Source organism: Hylobates moloch, unplaced genomic scaffold (assembly GCF_009828535.3).
Source record: "Hylobates moloch isolate HMO894 unplaced genomic scaffold, HMol_V3 SCAFFOLD_7, whole genome shotgun sequence".
Taxonomy (NCBI): Eukaryota; Metazoa; Chordata; class Mammalia; order Primates; family Hylobatidae; genus Hylobates; species Hylobates moloch.
The window spans coordinates 12,115,918-12,135,730 of record NW_026652282.1 but is presented as its reverse complement, the minus strand read 5'-3'; the positions used below and the strand labels follow the sequence as shown (position 1 = coordinate 12,135,730).

General features: G+C 39.9%; 1 protein-coding gene across 4 annotated transcripts; it reads left to right on the top strand.

The window, feature by feature from the left end:
- The first annotated feature begins 1,491 nt into the window (after window positions 1–1,491).
- PIGA (phosphatidylinositol glycan anchor biosynthesis class A) lies at window positions 1,492–17,740 on the top strand. Of its 4 annotated transcripts, none has more exons than XM_032756611.1 (7): window positions 1,499–1,545; window positions 5,061–5,837; window positions 10,981–11,113; window positions 11,887–12,019; window positions 12,169–12,375; window positions 12,484–12,541; window positions 15,411–15,495. In XM_032756611.1, the coding sequence occupies exons 2-6, from the start codon at window positions 5,123–5,125 to the stop codon at window positions 12,505–12,507; spliced, it is 1,212 nt and encodes a 403-aa protein (XP_032612502.1). In that variant the 5' UTR covers window positions 1,499–1,545; window positions 5,061–5,122; the 3' UTR covers window positions 12,508–12,541; window positions 15,411–15,495. The 4 variants fall into 4 exon arrangements, with proteins under 4 accessions (XP_032612504.1, XP_032612502.1, XP_032612503.1 ...); XM_032756612.1 differs by having other exon boundaries at window positions 12,484–12,523; window positions 15,411–15,485; XM_032756610.2 differs by lacking the exon at window positions 12,484–12,541 and having other exon boundaries at window positions 15,411–17,740.
- The last annotated feature ends 2,073 nt before the right edge of the window (window positions 17,741–19,813 follow it).

Genomic DNA, 19,813 nt, shown 5'->3' with positions numbered 1-19,813 from the left:
CCCACTGGTTGTCTTAAAACCTATTACAAAAATGAAAAGGAGGCCAAAGCAATGCTGTACCTATCTGGTAATGTCGCTGTTATCTGTGAAACCAACTACAAATTATAAAGCTTAATTAAGGGTCCTTGAGTCTTCATCACTGTAATTCTCCGATGCTTCATCAATATTAACACAGGGCAAAGTATCTATTGCTACTCTAGCCTTACTCATCAACTCATTAATTCGCTTCAAATCCCACAACTAAAATGCTCTTTGAATGATGTTATTATTGCACTGTAATTTGTATAAGGTACACTCCATGAAATACTTTCAATACATTTTATTGGGCATCTAATATGTGTCAGGGAACGTGCTGACATTGGGTAAAGAAATTCATGTATTAAACTAAAACTTCCTCACCATCCATTACTAAGAACAGATCCTGCCTCAGTTTACTATTTGGCAGGGAAGGCAGACATTTAACAAGCAAATACAATTTCCGTTTTCAGAAAGAAGTCCATGTGAGATCTCAAGAGACAAGTAATCAAGGATCAGGGTGAGGAGGGAGAATGCAATCAGGCAAACAACTTGAATATCATCTGATAAATGTTATACCAGCATATGGCCAAAGTACTATTAAAATTAAAAAGTGAGAGTATTTCATTCTCTGGAGGCTTGGGGAAAGCATCAGAAAGGAGCAGACATTTTCAGGGATGAATAGGCTTACACTAGGCTTAATAAAATGGGTGCCAGTAATGGTGGCGGTGATGGTACTCAGAAAGGAATTTGTTCTCGAAAATGCACGTATGGCAGGGATGGGGGACTCCAAGTACCAGTTGTGACGCATAGATGACCATCACACCACTCTCACTGATTCTTTAGCTTCTTAGTCTAGCACCATCATAACTAGTTGAACCAGTTCGAGTGGGAGTTGATATTTCAGATCAGACCTCGTATGTTTCCCTCAGAGTGTAGAGTTGCCATATAAATAACAAGATGTCTCGTTAAATTTACATGTCAGATAAAAAACGAATAATTGTGTAGTGAAGTCCCCAATATTTGGTACATGCTAGTATTAAACATCATTTGTGCTTTATCTGAAATTAAAACTTCATAGTTTCATCTGTTTTGACTTTTTGTGTATTTTTATTTGTGTATTTTTATTTATTTATCTGGCAAACGTCCCAGAGCGGTAAGAACCGGCAAGGTTTTGCGATGGCACAGCTGATTACAAACAAAAAGTCTCTCCAATCAGAAGCAAGCGCGGAGAGAACTGGCGTCCGGAATAGAGACGCTGTAACCAGGAAACCAGGGTGCGCACCCACCCTACCGTCTGCCGCTTCTAGGAGACGGGCGCAGGCGCGCGCTGACGTTGCATCCCGCGCTTAAGGGTGGGGACGACAGAGCGACGCTCTCGGACGTGACCTCAGCGCCTCTTTGTGATTGGCTGCCTCGGGGGCGCGGCCCTTGGGCGCGGACGCCTTAGATTGGTGCTGCGGGACAGCAGGGAGGGACTCCGGCTGCAGCCGCGGGAGGTCCGGACACTGGCGGCCATGGAACTCACCGGTGAGTGCGCGTCTCGCCGCCCCCCTCCAGCGCTGTGGGCCGCATTCGGATGGGGCTGTTCTGCGCGCGTGGGATCGTGGCGGGTGGTGGAGGGGATGAAACCGACCCGGCTCGAAGCCCGGAAGTTGGGTCGGAGGGTCTCCAGAGTAGGTTGGGGCTGAGGGTGCGTTTAGGGCGGACGCGCTGGGTTCCTTGGCTCAGGCGGGTGGGTCGAGGGACTGGGATCTCCGGAACCCCGGGCCTGAGACCAACGTCCACTCTCTGGCTGTTTTCCTTCTCTCTTTGGGCCTGGCCAGTCCCCGCCATGAACCCAGCGGGGTCGCTGTCTGAGCAGGGGTATCCCCTCCTTGGCCCGAGCGTTTCCCCAGCGACCTCTCAGGGAATCAGGGAATGAAGCTCAGACAGTGCCCAGGAATTGTCGGTGGAAGTACCATTCTCTTGACCCACAACTCCTGCCAGGTCTCCCTAAGGTTCTTCAGGAACCTCTACTGCTAATGATTGCCCGGGGCTCGTTGGCCGTGGTCGAGAATTTTACGGTAATGTCTTCTTTGCCACTTTAAGTGGCTGGGTGGGAACCTTGGACAAATCACTCAACTTGTCTGGCTTCTCATTTGTAAAGCAAGAGAGGTATTCACTAGAGCTCCAAGCCTCATTTCGGCTTTAAGAGCTAAGATTCTGCGATTGTTCAGCATATTGAACTTTTATGTCAAAGATGTTTGGAGTGAAAACCTGGTGGAAGTGGGCAGACTCCTCACAGAACGTTGCAGACTAATGACAAAATTTTAAATGATATCATTTGGTTCATTACTGTTTTTGCTGTCGTTCATCTTTTAAAACTGGTAGAACTGGAAGTTCAGGTTTAGGTGACCATAGTAAGAAAATGTTAGTTAAGCCACCTAAAAGTACAAACTTGGGGAATTTCAATATTTGGTAATATTGAATCTTAATTACTAAACTCGGGTCAACAAACACTTCTGGAGTCTTTCTGAGAGTATGTTTAAAATGTGGATGAGGCCGGGCACGGTGGCTCACACCTGTAATCCCAGCACTTTGGGAGGCCGAGGCTGGCGGATCACCTGAGGTCAGGGGTTCGAGACCAGCCTGGCCAACATGATGAAACCCCGTCTCCACTAAAAATACAAAAATTAGCTGGGCGTTGTGGTGTGCGCCTGTAATTCCAGCTATTCAGGAGGCTGAAGTGGGGGAATCGCTTGAACTCGGGGGGCAGAGGCTGCAGTGAGCCGAGATCGCTCTACTGCACACTAGCCTGGGCAACAGAGTGGGACTCCGTCTCAAAAAAAAAAAAAAAAAAGTAGATGAATTTGTTGGAGAGACTAGACAGTTAAGCCTTTGCACATACAGTTAATTGGCATTTTCTGAGTTTGCAGGTGAAACCGGAAACTCAGAGCTTTAGGATGGCTTCTCATCGTATAGTTGTTTGTTTTCTGGAGCCTTGGAAATCTCATTTGTAAAGCTGAGGAAGATTCTGACTAGATATCCAAGATTCTTTTTAGCTTTAGATGTCTAAGAATGTACAATAGTACTAAATATTGAGTGGGCATTTCACATTAATAAGGCTTTAGGGGACCCCTGAGATAAACATTTCGCACTTTAAATTGAGAAAATGGTCCCAGATACAGCCCATCTCTAGTTTAGCCTTTATCTTTAGACACCACACTGAAGGGAGGGACACTCATTGAGTTTGAAAGGCCTGCATAACTGATAGAAAAGTTTAAAAAGTGAAGGGAGCAGTTACATAATCACCCTCTTTGGTTTTTGTGTTTCTGTTTTTTGTTTTTTGTTTTTTTTTTTTTTTTTTGAGATGAGTCTCGCTGTGTCGCCCCAGCTGGAGTGCAGCAGCGTGATCTCGGCTCACTGCAACTTCCGCCCCCCGGGTTCAAGCGATTCTCCTGCCTCGGCCTCCCGAGTAGCTAGGACCACAGGCAGGCACCACCATGCGCAGCTAATTTTTGTATTTTTAATAGAGATGAGGTTTCTTCATGTTGGCCAGGCTGGTCTTAAACTCCTGACCTCAGGTGATCTACCCACCTCGGCCTCCCAAAGTGCTAGGATTACAGGTGTGAGCCACCGCACCCGGCCTAAATAATCACCCTCTTTGAATAAGGAAGGAGAACATATGGATTGTTTGCAGCATGTGCTCTGGTGACATTTGAAAAAGGTGCTCTCAAAAAGATAATTCGAGCTCCGGGTGTGTTTTAGTGTAAACCACAAAGGTAATACTAGCAAAACTTTATGAGATTAATTGAATCAGTGGCTAAGCTCTAGAGCAGGGGTTGGCAAACTTTTGTAGAGGACCAGATGGTAAGTATTTTCAGCTCTGTGGGTCATATGGTCTCTGTTGCAGCTACTCTGCTCTTGTAGCACAAAAGTAGCCATTCACATAAATGAATGGGCACACCTATGGTCCTATAAAACTTTACAAAAACAGGCAGTGGACCAGTATAACCGAGTTGGGATCCTGGCCTGTTTTAGTTGTCTGTTATTTTTTACCAAACCACCCCAAGACGATGTAAAACAATAGCCATTTTGTTATTTTTCATGATACTGCAGTGAGCTAGGCTCAGCTGGGTGGTTCTCTTGGTCTTGCCAGTGGTCACTAGGAGGCTGCATTTAGCTGGTAAGTTGGCTGGATGGCTGGGCCTCTGGCTCTTTCCATGTAGTCTCGGAGCTCTCCCTTCTCCATATTGTCTCTTCCCTTGCCCCTCTAGCACAGTAGATGGATTTCTTACATGTTGGCTTAGGATATCTAAGAGTGCACAAGTGAAAACCACCACACCTTGGAAACCACCACACCTTTTTTAGGCTGAGGCCAAAAATTTGCACATCACTTTCACTACCTTCTATGGGCTAAACCAGGTCCAAATGCAAGGGGAAGGGACTGTACTATAGAAGGGCATAAATACCAGAAGACATGACCGCTAATGAATCAGACTGCTGCATTGTGTTACCTCTAAGCACTGAATAACTGAACAAATTTTTTAACCCCTTTAAGCTTTAGACTTTCCATTTATAAGATGGAGTTGATAACTCATGGAGTTTTGGTGAGGCTGCAGTAAGATATAGAAGAGTCTTAGCATGTAGTAGCTGATGTATAGTGGCCATTTAATATGTATTAATAGGAGCTGGTAAAGTGTAAGAGTAAAGGGGAAATATATAAACGTGTGTATGTATGTGTGTATATATACTTAATTATTGGAAGAGACTGGTTTGTTAACATGGTAAACCGTGATATGCTGTGGTGTAACAAACTTACTGTTTAAAGTTACATGTAGCAGTATTTTTAGGGCAAAATTAAGACATCGTAGAACCTAGTTTTGTTGTATGTAAATGCCAAGCAAGTAAACGTCCAATGAGTAAATTGATGATATGCTTTGTTTTTAATTCTGGGGAAAGCTAACAAATTTACATTAACATTAAAACAGTATCTATGTCTGGATTTGTAATATGGAATGTGTTTTGTTTCTGAGCTGAGATCCTGTTTTACTCTTTTTCAGGTAATAGAGGACACATCTCTTAACTGGGTTGCTCTAAGAACTGATGTCTAAACCGTCTCAGCATGGCCTGTAGAGGAGGAGCTGGGGATGGCCACCCTGCCTCAGCTACACTCTTTCGGGTTAGCCCTGGAAGTCTTTACACATGTAGAACCCGTACCCATAATATATGCATGGTGTCTGACTTTTTCTACCCAAATATGGGAGGCGTGGAAAGCCACATTTACCAGCTCTCTCAGTGCCTGATTGAAAGAGGGCATAAGGTTATAATTGTCACCCATGCTTATGGAAATCGAAAAGGCATCCGTTACCTCACTAATGGCCTCAAAGTCTATTACTTGCCTCTGAAAGTCATGTACAACCAGTCTACAGCCACGACCCTCTTTCACAGTCTGCCATTGCTCAGGTACATATTTGTTCGGGAGAGAGTCACGATAATCCATTCACATAGTTCTTTTTCTGCCATGGCCCATGATGCTCTCTTCCACGCCAAGACAATGGGGCTTCAGACAGTCTTCACGGACCATTCCCTTTTTGGATTTGCTGATGTCAGCTCGGTGCTTACAAACAAGCTTCTAACCGTGTCTCTTTGTGATACAAACCACATCATTTGTGTGTCTTATACTAGTAAGGAAAATACTGTACTAAGAGCAGCACTGAATCCTGAAATAGTGTCCGTCATTCCTAATGCTGTAGATCCTACTGACTTCACTCCAGACCCATTTAGAAGGCATGATAGTATAACTATTGTTGTTGTCAGCAGACTTGTTTACAGAAAAGGTAATGAAATGATAGCTATAATTGCATTGTAGACTTTTTTCCCTATAGAAAGCTGTTGAATACTTGTATATAATGATTGTTTGACTTTTCATTTTGTTTTATGGTTTTATAATGCTATAAATTATAGCAAAGTTCTAATATTGGTTTATATATCCAAGAAGAGAGATTTTTCAGGATGGTGGTGAATGCTGTCCCCCAATCTTTGATGTTTTAATGGTTACTAAAAATAAGAATAACCTGATGCTGTTAAATTTCAGATCTTTTTAAAAATTAAAACAGTCCCGCACATGTGGTAAAGAAGTAAAGGGCAGGCCGCGTACGGTGGCTCACACCTGTAATCCCAGCACCTTGGGAGGCTGAGGCAGGCAGATCACGGGGTCAGGAGATTGAGACCATCCTGGCTAACATGGTGAAACCCTGTCTCTACTAAAAATACAAAAAATTAGCCGGGCATGGTGGTGGGCGCCTGTAGTCCCAGCTACTCCAGAGGCTGAGATAGGAGAATGGTGTGAACCCGGGAGGCGGAGCTTGCAGTGAGCCGAGATCGTGCCACTGCACTCCAGCCTGGGTGACAGAACGAGACTCCATCTCTAAAGAAAAAAAAGAAGTAAAGGGCAGAGCTCACAGATGGCTTTTTTCTTCTGATTGCCAAAGTAATGTCTTTTCGCAGATATTTTGGAAACTAAGAAAAGCACAAAGATGAAAACTAAAATCAGCTGTAACTGTATTATTCAGAGATACCCTAATGACTATTTTGATATATAGCTTTCCTGTCTTTTTTATGTGTATGTACATATACTGAAAATCAGTGGGCTTGCTCTGCACGTTACTGTATTGTAGCTTGCTTGTTTCATTTCATTATGTATAAGACAATAATAACATATTGGCAGGTAAGTGATGAAGAAAAGGGGATTAGATGTCCTGGGATCAGATGATGGGTCTGGCCTGCTGTGTGATCGAGGACAAGTTGCTTAACATCTCTAAGTCTCAGTTTTTTCATTTGTGTAATTTAAGCAACATCGGGAACCTCGCAAGGGCTCAGTGATAGTTCCTATAAACTATTAGCCTAGTTTGTAACTGTCTACTATTATCAAGGAGGTTTTTTGGTTTTTTTTTTTTTTTTTTTGAGACGGAGTCTCGCACTGTCACCCCCCGGGCTGGAGTGCAGTGACGCGATCTCAGCTCACTGCAACCTCCGCCTCCCAGGTTCAAGCGATTCTCCTGCCTTAGCCTCCGAAGTAGCTGGGATTACAGGTGCCCACCACCAAGCCCAGCTAATTTTTTGTATTTTTAGTAGAGACAGGGTTTCACTGTGTTGGCCAGGCTGGTCTCAAACTGCTGACCTCGTGATCCGCCTGCCTCGGCCTCCCAAAATGCTGGGATTACAGGCGTGAGCCACTGCACCTGGCCAAGGAGGCTGTTTTTTGTACCTCTACAGCACTTAATGGACACTGCAGTTGAATGTGTGGAGGCTTGTTTACTAAAAGTCTGACACAGTCTGGTTATAAAAAACAGTGTCTTAGTGCTATCTGAAAACCTGTCCACTAATCAAAAGTGTCATTTATAGTAGGGAATCATTAAAAAAAATACATAAATACATACCCCCTTAAATAGTTAATATTTGAATTAAACTCAAAATATTAATACACACTGAGTTGCCAGTAGTTTGATGTAGGATTGCAGGCTTTGAGTGCTGGGCCACTGGTTTCAGCTGCATCTTGTACCCTCTCCTTCATCAAACGTAATCTACCATTGCTACTTTGAGTTTCTTTTGAGTGGGGTTAGAACTTAAAGGCGTATGAACTGATATGCTTCAGGAGTTTTAATTTGTTTTCAATTTTATACAGTAGTTTAGGACACCCCTCATCTGCCAAGAACTTTTTTCTGTGACATTCCTTTATTGGATTTTTCAAACTGTTCAGCTTAGTTTTTGTGGAACCTCTTTTTGTCAGTTTATATGATATTGAATTAAATTACTCAACACGACGATAACAAGTACAACTGACATCAAACACATGTGTGAACAAACAACTGATTCTTGACAAGGAGTGAACTCAGTGGTGTGCCAGTGTGCTAGGGAGTGGCCTAAAATCTAGATGTGGGCCTTGGTCAGTTTACGTTTGGAATGGAGAACCTTGATTGACCCAGCAGTCCATTTAAGTGGAGGTTGGCAAGGAAACTTGGCCTGAACTTCATTTTCTGGTTTGAAGGCAAGGACATGCTTTCATTCTTTAATCAGGGACATGTGAACTGACTGGCATTCTGTATTCTGAATTCCTCCTGGGACATTAGTGATGTGTTTTTTTGTAACTTAGGAAATGTACCTAATTTATTTTTTAACCAAATAGCCTATCTTCTTGAGATAGCTAGCTGAGAAAGAGTATGACACGTGTGATCAAGGATCAGCAAAATTAACTACCCATGCAAAGATTAAACCTGTTACCTTTACTTCCCTAATGTGGTATTTTAACCAGCTGAGCTAACCACCAATGGAGTGATGGTATGGCCTTTCCTGTACTCAATTCAGTAATTGAACAGTTATTTGTTGAACCCTCTCCGGATGCCAGGCACCCCGCAGAAAGTAACATTCTGAGAAGGAACAGCCATACTTGTAGCCCAAAAGTGAGTAGTTGTATTAATGGTCCATTCTTTATTAACAAGTTAATTTCCCTAGGAGTTTATTGGACCAGATATCAAAGTCCCACTGGAATGTCTTAAGTGAGAGAGAGGATAAATCAAAGTTTTCCTTATCCAGGCTTTTTGGCTGCCTTTTTCCTGAGCCTCCTCTTCCAAGCCTGTTTTGCTCTCAGTCAGGATTTACCAGCACTCTGCATGTGTAGGCACGCTCGCCTGCTTCCTTCTGTAGTGGTAATGACAACCTACATTTGTATTCTGCAGTTGATAAAGCCTGTTCGTGGTACAATACCTCATTTGACCCTCCCAACAACTGTAGGGTAGATGTTATCTACATGAAATTGAGTCTCAGAGAGGGTAAGTAACTCACCCAGGTTACACAGTAAGTAACAGAGATGACACACGTGAGTCCAGCTTTTCTTGAGCTAAGGTATCCTCTTCCTCCACCCATGCCCAGCCACTCATATCCTAGGTATAGATCAGAAGGTTCTTAAAAGTATTGTTAGACTGAACTTTAAAAACAGTTCGAATGAGAGATTTTCATTGTCTGTTTTGTGTTCACATGGCAGTTGAAAGTCTCTAGGTTCCATTGCATTATACTCTTCTTAGAGGCTCCAGAATAAATTTTTTTATAGTGGTGGAGAAAAGCTTTTATTCTTAGAATAAGAGTATAGATCATTGGTAATAGTAATCAGTTGCATTTCTTATGAGATAGTTGTCAGGATTAAATGACATAATGAATTTAAAGTATATTGCCTGTCATAGCAAGCACTCAGTTACTGTTAGCTATTATCACTTATGACTATTGCTCTATGTTTTTTGTTTGTTTGAAGAATGGGCTCTTAACCTTGTATGAGAAAGAATAGGGCGAGGAAGAAAATGGATTGAAGGAATTGTAGGAGACTAAATGTTAAAAGTCATTAAACTACCTTCTCGTTTATCTAGAAATCCAATTGAGTGATTTGGTAGTAGACATGAAACAAAGATAGCTATGATTTTAATGAGAAGCCTTCATATTCAGAAAAGCTACGTGGGAATTTTTGATACATACAATAATAGTTGGAAAGTACTAGCAGAGTTTACTTAATGAATTCTACTTTGTATTATTTAATTTAAATGACTATATATCTATATATATATATAGATATATATGTCATTTCTCCTGTCATCTATTTTATAATATCTGCCTATTTGGGGTGGAAGATTAAGAAATACAATTCTTATGTGTAGGTGCATTTTTAAAATTAATAAACTTAGCTCTAGGTGTATTATTTTATATTTACTTTTATTTATTTATTTATTTTTTGAGACGGAGTCTCGCTGTGTCGCCCAGGCTGGAGTGCAGTGGCCCAATTTCGGCTCACTGCCAGCTCCGCCTCCCGGGTTCACACCATTCTCCTGCCTCAGCCTCCCACGTAGCTGGGACTACAGGTGCCCGCCACCACACCCAGCTAATTTTTTGTATTTTTAGTAGAGACGGGGTTTCACCGTGTTAGCCAGGATGGTCTCAATCTCCTGACCTCGTGATCTGCCTGCCTCGGCCTCTCAAAGTGCTGGGATTACAGACGTGAGCCACCGTGCCCTGCCTACTCTTACTTTTGAATATGTACGATTTGTAATTGTTAATGAACTAGATTCTCAAATAGTGTTGACATTGTTGTGACTTTGGATAGCCACTCACTTTTTCAGACTAATAGGGCATGATTTACTTTATTGTTTTCTATTACCTGAGATTGTGTTTATATATTATAAGAAAATCATTTTGGAGAAAAAAGGAACCAAGATGCATCCTTTTGTTCTATGGACTGTAGTGATCTAACAGTTGATGCCCTGCTGCCTTCATTTACCCCCATTCCAGGAAAGTGGGCTATAGCTGGTTTGAACTTAAATTTTGCTGATAGTGTAGTGTTCACTGCAAAATTCTCTGTACCAGCCACATTTTAAACAAAGTGGAGGCAGCAGTTAGATTTCGTTGCTTAGCCTTTTCCTGTGGCAGTAAGTGGAATCACAGACTGCTAGAATTTTATAGCTGAAAGAGACTTTAGGTACATAGGTATCTTTATTTTATAGATCATGAAACTTCCCCACGATCAACGGGCTTGTTGGTAAAAAAGCTGGGACAAGACCCAGATCTCCAATCAGCTGCCTACTCTGGAGAAAACGAACTCAAACCTTAGCCACCTTAAATGTACCTTTTTTAGAAGTACCCAATGTGTAAACACAAGTGAATAACTTAAAGAATAGTCTGTTGAGATGAAACAGAATAGTGCATATTTTGGGTGTGTGGAAGGTAATGCATGTCAAGGTCTACGTCTTCAAGAATTGTAACTCTTGGGGGACCACTGCCAGTTTGCAAACAATTCCACTCCTGGAAAAGGTTTAAGAGAGTTTCTCTCCTTTATGGAGTGCATAGCTAATACTTTTCAAAATGAGTGGATTCTCAGTAGTTCTGGTGAATTTTTTTAAGTTTAAATATTAATATCTCCAACATTCAACTTTATATTTTCAGGGATCGATTTGCTTAGTGGTATAATACCTGAACTCTGTCAGAAATATCCAGATTTAAATTTCATAATTGGAGGAGAGGGACCAAAGAGAATCATTTTGGAAGAAGTTCGGGAAAGATACCAGCTGCATGACAGGTATTGATGAATTTCATGTTGTCTTGAGGGAGAAGATGTCAATTATCTCTATTTGGTTTTAACTGCATGCATACCTTAGGTGTGTTGCTTCTCCTACATGTAATTGATATACATATAATTGATATAAATGTAATGCAAGGACTGTTTTCAGAATTTTTATATAAAATAGGAAACCTAGTTAAAGAATTCACAATTTTATTTTTTCCATTAGCCCAATATTATTTGACTTTGGGGGGCCATTGTTGGAGGCACCATGAAAGGCACAAAAAACAACTGCTTTAACTGGAAGCGTTTGCAGATTTCCAGGCCATACTTTGTAGTGATTTAAGTAATAGGGCTCAAATCATGTAAATTGCTCTGCACATACAGATTTGGACAAGTCTCTTCCTCAATAACTTACACAACACAAGGCATGTACGTGTAAAGCATCAATTTTAATAAAAAGGCCATTTTCCTGTTTAGAGATGGCACTTTAACATTTAATTATCAAAGTTTATTAATATTATTACATGCAAACTAGTTTTGGAGAAGGTAAAGTTTGATATGTGTAACAAAAGTTAGAAATAATGTTCGCTGTATGAGTTTTAACCCAACTGCTTTATAAGGCTGTTTCTATTAGATCAGTGTTTGGTGATACTAATCTTTTGAGGTGGAGAACATTAGCAGCAATAAGAATTTCAGTGTAATATAAATAGCAGACTTGGTTTATAAATTAAATTTCTTTTGTAGCATGAGTTTTCACTCCTTTCTTCCCCTCTCATTTAAAAAATCAGGGTGCGTCTTTTGGGAGCTTTAGAACACAAGGATGTTAGAAATGTCTTAGTTCAAGGACATATTTTTCTGAATACCTCCCTTACTGAAGCATTCTGCATGGCGATCGTGGAAGCAGCCAGTTGTGGTTTACAGGTAAAAAGCTTTGAGGGCATTCATGGTTGGGATTTCTGTGTATTTTGAAAAATAATGAGACACATTCCATAATAATGTTGTAACTGGTTTTGTTGATCTTCCTGAGTTATGATTATGGTGGAGTATGTGTTCTTTCTTTCTTTTTTAAGGTTGTAAGTACCAGAGTTGGTGGAATTCCTGAGGTGCTTCCAGAAAACCTTATTATTTTATGTGAGCCTTCAGTAAAATCTTTATGTGAAGGATTGGAAAAGGCTATTTTCCAACTGAAGTCAGGGACATTGCCGGCTCCAGAAAACATCCATAACATAGTAAAGACTTTCTACACCTGGAGGAATGTTGCGGAAAGAACGGAAAAGGTATGTCACATGCTGAGAAAAGATTGTGTCTGAACTCTTACTTGATGTTTCACGTACACATTTGCTTTTTCTTACATAGATGTTTACCATTTCTGTTCTATTGCTTAGGTTGATGAAATCTCTTCCAGATGAAAAGAAACAGATTTTGGTACACACACCGGGCTAAGTGTGTAGTCAAATTATTGCGCTTGACATTTGAAAATAGCAGTAATACAGTCTAGCCCCCTCATTAAACTGGGCATAAAGAAGTTACAAAATTTTCTAAAAGTCACAGTGAGTAGAGACAAGCCGAGTATTAAGTCTACTCTTAGATATTTTCTTGAAGCTGTTGATAATTCTAAAGCAAACAACTCTATTAGGAAATGCATGCTTTTGCTGATTGCAGCAACTTTATAACTTGTGAATATTTAATTCAGGCTACTTCCTAAACCTCTTGTAGCCCTTTTGCTAACTACTGTGATTTTCTCCAGGAAAAGGATTTTTGCATCTTTGGGCTGATTGAGAACATAGTAAGTTAGAATTCAAAATGTACGTGACAAACGTGGGAAAAATCACAAATAAAAAGCAGCAACAGAGAATTTCCAAAAGGACGGGTATAAGAAATAGATTAACACCCTTAGGTAGGAGATTACGGTTGTGGGAAATGCTTCCTGAATTTGAATTAGGGACTGCTTTTATTCTCAGTTGCATCCTTTACGTCCTTTTCATGATGTTCTCTGCCTCATGCCTCTTATTACCATGTAACAAGCTGAACAGAAACAACTCAGCTTCTTAGTGTGTAGAAACTGTGAACCAGAAAGATAACCAGATGGAACATGGAGAAGGTAGTAGTTCAGAGTAATGCTACCAACGTGATATTCAGTGGAGCAATGAGTTTTTAGCCTAGAGTAGATAGCAAGTTGGAGCTGAGGAGAATAGCTCTTTACTGTAAGGCTTTCTTACTTGGTTTGAATGATGAATTCCAGTATATAAGATGAACTCATATTTGAATGGAAGTTCTAAAAACTTATCTCTAAAAATTGTCTGACACATTTTCCATTGAAACATGAGATGTTTGCAACAGTCAAATATTTTTGACTGAAGCATTTTGAGACATTCTGACCTTCTGCAAGTCTTGTACTGTCTCCCCCATATGAAACATGGAAAGTTGGAGTCTAGTGCTTACCTGTTGGGAGTACATGTCAGAGTCCCCGGGCAGCCTTTTCAGACTCTCTCTACTCCATCTCGATGTCCCCCTGCCTCCCCAACCACTCCCTAGATTCCAGTGTTATCCTTTAGGAGCAGAGATAGAATTGGGGGTATAATTGGCAGGGATATTTGGTTAGACAGGTTATTTTGATGATACCATCCTGATCTCCACTCCCTTTGAGAACCACGGCACTGTAAGTTGTGACTTGACCTTCTTGATTGACATCATATAAACCCCAGAAGCCTGAGCCACTGTAGGTAATAAGTTAACAGGGAAAGAACTATGGTGACGGTTTGACAGCATATATTAAAGGGGCTAATTGGGATTTTTTTGGTAACCACATTTTTCTTTTAGTTACACTTAATGGTACAGCATCTGTATTTTTTTAAATTCTGCGGTGATTTATAATACACTTTTAGAAAAAAGTAAATCCTTGCCTGTAATGGATTGTCATCGCTAATATTCTCTTCATAGTAGTAAATTGTTATTTTATCACTTAAAACTGTAAGTAGATTAATTGACCTGAAATAAAGCTGGACAAAAAAGTCAATTTGTAGTTACTCTTTTAACCCTATGAGATTTTAATTCATTTCAACTCCTCCTTCTTAGTTTAACTGTGCTATTTAGGAAATTGATCATGAAATTAATTTGGAGTTCATGCTGTAAACATACTTTTTCAATTGCAATTCACCAGTCTCAGCATAATTCTCAACATAATTCTGATTAAAATGTTTGTATTCAGAACGTCCTTAGGGTAAAAGAGCTGGATGAAAACATGCCGTACCTTTCAAGGGCTGTTGACCTGTACAACATGCACTGCATGTTATAACTTTCTTGAGTTCAAAAGGAGACGGTTTAAAGGTCTAATATATGAGATTAAGCACAAGTAATACTCAAATTACAAAATATGAATGTTGGCCCATTTGATGTGTTCTGAACAAGTATGTCTAAAGATCTTTGTTTTTTTGATATTTTAGAGCTTAGTACTTAGCAGTGTTTTAAAAAGCAAACCACCTACTTCAAGTTCTCAGCAAAAAACGTTATTTCATTTGCCAGCGTTTGACCTATACTATCTACTGACATTAGTATGTTTAAAGATCTTTGTTTTTTGATATTTTAGAGCTTAGTACTTAGCAGTGTTTTAAAAAGCAAGCCACCTACTTGCTCAGCAAAAAACATTATTTCATTTGCCAACGTTTGACCTATACTATCTACTGAAATTTCCCCCATCTCTTTGTCTTCTTTTATTTGATATCCATGAAATGCTTCTGTATGTCCTCACCATCCATGCTCAGCAACATGTACAGCCTCATGTGGCTGTTGAAAGAGGAGCCTCGTGTTCCCAGAAGTATGCTAGATTGTAGCTCTCTGCTTGTGGTTGATGTCTGCCAGATGCCAGTGAGAGCATCTCAGCTTAGTCGAGGAATCTTCAAAGGCAAATCCTGCTTCAGTACTGCTGAAGTCACTGCTGAATTAAATATTGACCCTACAGTGGTGACCCCAAAAGCTGTTCAGACTTTGAGGGACTTTGGAATTCTAGTAGTTGGCTAAAATTGATGGTGACTCCCTAGGGGAGAGGAACTGTGGCTTATTCTTTGTATCACACAGCCTCTAGCCCGGTGTCTTGCCCAGAATAAGTACCCATTAAGTTTTGAATCAAATGGCAATAATTATCGTGATTAAGTTCATTAAGGATATCATTACTATGACAACAACAACTAAACACAAGCAACTTTTGTTTGCATTTGTTTATAAAATGTTCCTGCAGGACCGGGTCATTGTTTATCATGGGGCAGGTGATGGGGTGATGGGTGAAAGTGCTCACACTTGGCTTCTCTCCCTCCAGGTATATGACCGGGTATCAGTGGAAGCTGTGTTGCCAATGGACAAACGACTGGACAGACTTATTTCTCACTGCGGCCCAGTAACAGGCTACATCTTTGCTTTGTTGGCAGTTTTCAACTTCCTCTTCCTCATTTTCTTGAGATGGATGACTCCAGATTCTGTCATTGATGTTGCAATAGATGCCACTGGGCCACGGGGTGCCTGGACTAATAACTATTCTCATAGTAAAAGAGGGAGTGAGAATAATGAGATATCTAAAACCAGGTAGAAGAAAGTCTAGATTGTAAGATTTTAAACATTTGTAATAGTTCTATAAAAACTATGGAAAATAACCTTGCTTTTGGGGGGGTTTTGTTTTTTTAGAGTTAATTTAGTAAGTTATGCTACCTCTATATCATTCAATATTTTCTGTTGAGGAAAGATAAAAAATTATGCAATTCCTGAGTGTAGAAACTTCTTGCACTTATTTAAAATTTAGGAGAGAACATTTAAGCCACTCAGGTACGAAATTTTTCAGACTACTGAAATCCCTGTAGCAGAGATGTTTTAACATTATATTTTGAGAGCTTTGGGTGCTGAAGGGCCAAACGTTTTCTGGGCATTTTTTGGCCAGTTTTTAATGTTACACCATTAGACACTCACCAGATGTTTACAAGTTTTCTTTAGGGAACTACAACAATTATATGAACTGTTTTATATCATGTTCATATACATTTATTAGGAATCTAAATCATGTCTTTAAACATTTATTAGGTTCACTCAGTAGGTGTTACATATAATTAACAGGTTCCTTGAGTAAGATAGTCCATTAGTTACCAGCACATTTTGAACCCCTGCTCTGTGTAGAATGTTGAACTAGATGCTTCCCACCATTAAGGACCAGGGGTGCATTCACTCTTTGTTTACCATTCAAATGGCTTACTTCATCGTAATCGTGGTTGATATGAGATCAATATCCAACATGCCAAAAATGCTCATGCCAGTTAATGCCAGGAAAAAAATCACCAACACACTACTAGTACTTTGTTCGTGTTGTATGCATTCTCCTAGGTAGAGCCTTCATCTTCAGTTGTGTTTATGAAGATATTTTTTGCTTTTTAAATACTGGGGACCGATATCACTGTTGATAGTGCAGAGAAACCCTCCACATTTTTCAGTGCATAATTGAGTTTTCTATAAATGCCTTCGTGTTTTCTGAGCAGAATGTACGAGGTGTGCCATCCCAAAACCAGCTGCTACCCTGTCCTTTTAATGTAAGTCATTCCCCTTCACTGTGGCCTCACTGATGTCTGATAAGTATTGTCAGTGTGCAAAAGGCTTTACTTCAGAATGTTTTATTTATAGCAAACTAAGTTGAAAATTTTAGGAACAGTCTTTGTGGGTGGATGTTATTAAATGTAATTGTTGTTGCCCAGAGCCATGGGTTTTTTAACCCCAAATTATCCACATGGTGTGTATTATGAATTCTTTGAACTCTTAAGGTTTTTGTGAGAAAAGGACTGTGAATTCAAAACAATGAGGCACTTGTGGGTGCACTATATAGATTCTGACAGTGTTGTGATTCTGTATAGGATTTTTAAAAATGACGACATTCACAAAATTTATTACTTTTTAAAAAATAACATGCCTATTAACTGGTTGCACTGATATAAAAGAAATATATTTGTGTTTCGTTTGTACTAAAATGCAAAAGCAAGAGTGCAATTTTTAAAATCTAGAAGTTAGGGGTTTTGTTGGAGAAAAATGGACTGGTCTTTAAACTATTCAGTCTTATTGGGATTTTTATGCATAGAAACTCACATATAAACATGAAATAAACAGTGCCAATATTCATAGTAAAGTGAGAAACTATAATATTTGGCCATTATTCTATTCAGCAGGTTTTAGAGGCATGCCACCATTTTTTCCTTATATGTTTGCTTAATTTTTTAAAATTGTCATTTAATTCTTAAATTGTCATTTATTTGAGATGGAAATAAGATCTAAAGTTAGTTGCCTTTGCCTGTAAAACATGTGATTTGCAAATTATTATTTTTCTTTTTTTTTTTTTTTAACAAAGGGAAGTAAATTTGTTTCACGTAAATCTTAAATTTCAACCTTTCTGGATACCTTAATTGTAACTGTCAGTGTTGCACTGGTCGGTATGTGGAAACACATTGCTCTACCCTGCTGCTTACGTTGATTTTAAAGTGAATTTACAGTGATGAGGAATTTGTGAAAAATATATTGTGTTTCTTTTGATGTTTCAAAAGGTTGCCTATGAAAAACTGATTTGTTAAAACATGCTACATGTCCAAAAATAAAGAGCAGAATGACATTTTGATAATTTTCTGAGTTTGCTTATTTTATGAACAGACTATTATTTACTAGTGGAACAGGCTATCCCTGCCCCTGACACACTCTTTTTCAGTGCAATTTGGATGTGTTGCTTGGTCTATTAGTAAAGCAAGAAATACCCTTTGGGCGATGAATTACTCTGTCATTTTTTGTTTCTAGAATATCTTCTCCCTCTTACTCATGGAATAGCAAGTTCAATTGTGCCTTTGTTTCCTTACCCAAATAAGCCCTTGTTTTTCACTGCCCTAGCATTATCACGTGAGACAAAGGAAAATATCTACAAACTACACTGTGTATGTGAGCTACATAATTATGCTTTCTACTTTGCCCAACACAAATTCATAAACTTTTTTAAAACATTATGAGACTTGTGATTTTCTTTCTTTCTTTTTTTTTTTTTTTTAGCTCATCAGCTATTAGTGTATTTTCATTTATTTATTTATTTATTTTTGAGACGGAGTTTCACTCTTGTTGCCCAGGCTGGAGTGCAGTGGCACGATCTTGGCTCACTGCAACGTCTGCCTCCCGGGTTCGAATGATTCTCCCACCTCAACCTCCTGAGTAGCTGGGATTACGGGCGCCCACCACCACACTGGCTAACTTTAGTATTTTTTAGTAGAGATGGGGTTTCACCATTTTGGCCGGGCTGATCTCGAACTCCTGATCTCATGATCTGCTGTTAGTGTATTTTATGTGTGGCCCAGGGAAGCCAAAAGATTGGACATCCCTGATTTAGTTTCTCCCACCCCTTTTGTGGGAAGCAGTAGAAAACAGTCACCTATGTTTATGTTTTGATTTATCTTATGCCAAAACTTATTTTTGGCAAAGTCAGGGTAGTATAGGTCTGTGTTTACTTTTGTGAGGTATTTTTAAAGCCTCTTTATCCATCTCTGCATTCCCAAATGGATGTGGCTAGATGTTAAATTGTATCATCCTGTGGCTGGATTTTTTAATATAAAATTATGAAAAAGTTCTATGTAGAATCTGATTTGTAGCCTATAGTACTTGGGGGAACTGATTTTTATCCTTTATCATTTCTATTTGGGTATGGCTCAGTGGTTCTCAACTAGGGTTTGGGGGAACAGTTTTGTTTCCCAGGGGACATCTGGCAATGTCTGGTTGTTGTTACTAGATGGGGTGGCGCATTGGCATCAAGTGAGTAGAGGTCAGGGTTGCTGCTAAGCATTCCACGATGCTCTGGGCCATCCCCCACAACAGATATATCTGTCCCAAAATGTCAATAGTGCTGAGGCTGAGCAACCTTGGTGCTGTTGATGATTTCATCTGTGAAAGATAGCATGAATCAACTGTCATGTATCAGTAGCCTTTTATGCCCATCACAAATGTAACGTTCAAATATAGTAAAGATGGTCTTGCCGGGCGTGGTGGCTCACGCCTGTAATCCCAGCACTTTGGTAGGCTGAGGCGGGCGGATCACGAGGTCAGGAGATTGAGACCATCCTGGCTAACACGGTGAAACCCCGTGTCTACTAAAAATACAAAAAATTAGCTGGGCGTGGTGGCGGGTGCCTGTAGTCCCAGCTACTTGGGAGGCTGAGGCAGGAGAATGGTGTGAACTTGGGAGGCGGAGATTGCAGTGAGTCGAGATCGCACCACTGCACTCCAACCTGGGTGACAGAGCGAGACTCCGTCTCAAAAAAAAAAAAAAAAAAAGATGGTCTCTCAGAAATAGTATAGACATCCATTTGAACCTTAATAAAGTTGAGCTTCTCATGGCCAACTTTTTTTGGCATGTAAAACATAGGACAGCCATGTTTTAAATGAAAAGACCAAAACAAGATTGAATAATGTTATAGAACAATATACATCACTGGTCTGACATGACTAAATGATTGCCTACTTAGAGTATAATTGAAGAAAGATAAATGAAAAGGACTAAAAGAGTTGTATTCATGTATTTTCATACACTGGCATTCTACCAGGTAATATAAGCTCAGTAAAGTAAATCTTATGTTAATATCTGTTCCTTGAGAGTTAAGATGACTCAAGGTCTTTATAGTGCTCTGATACACTGAAATCGATGAGCTGTATGTTGTGGCTCAAGGT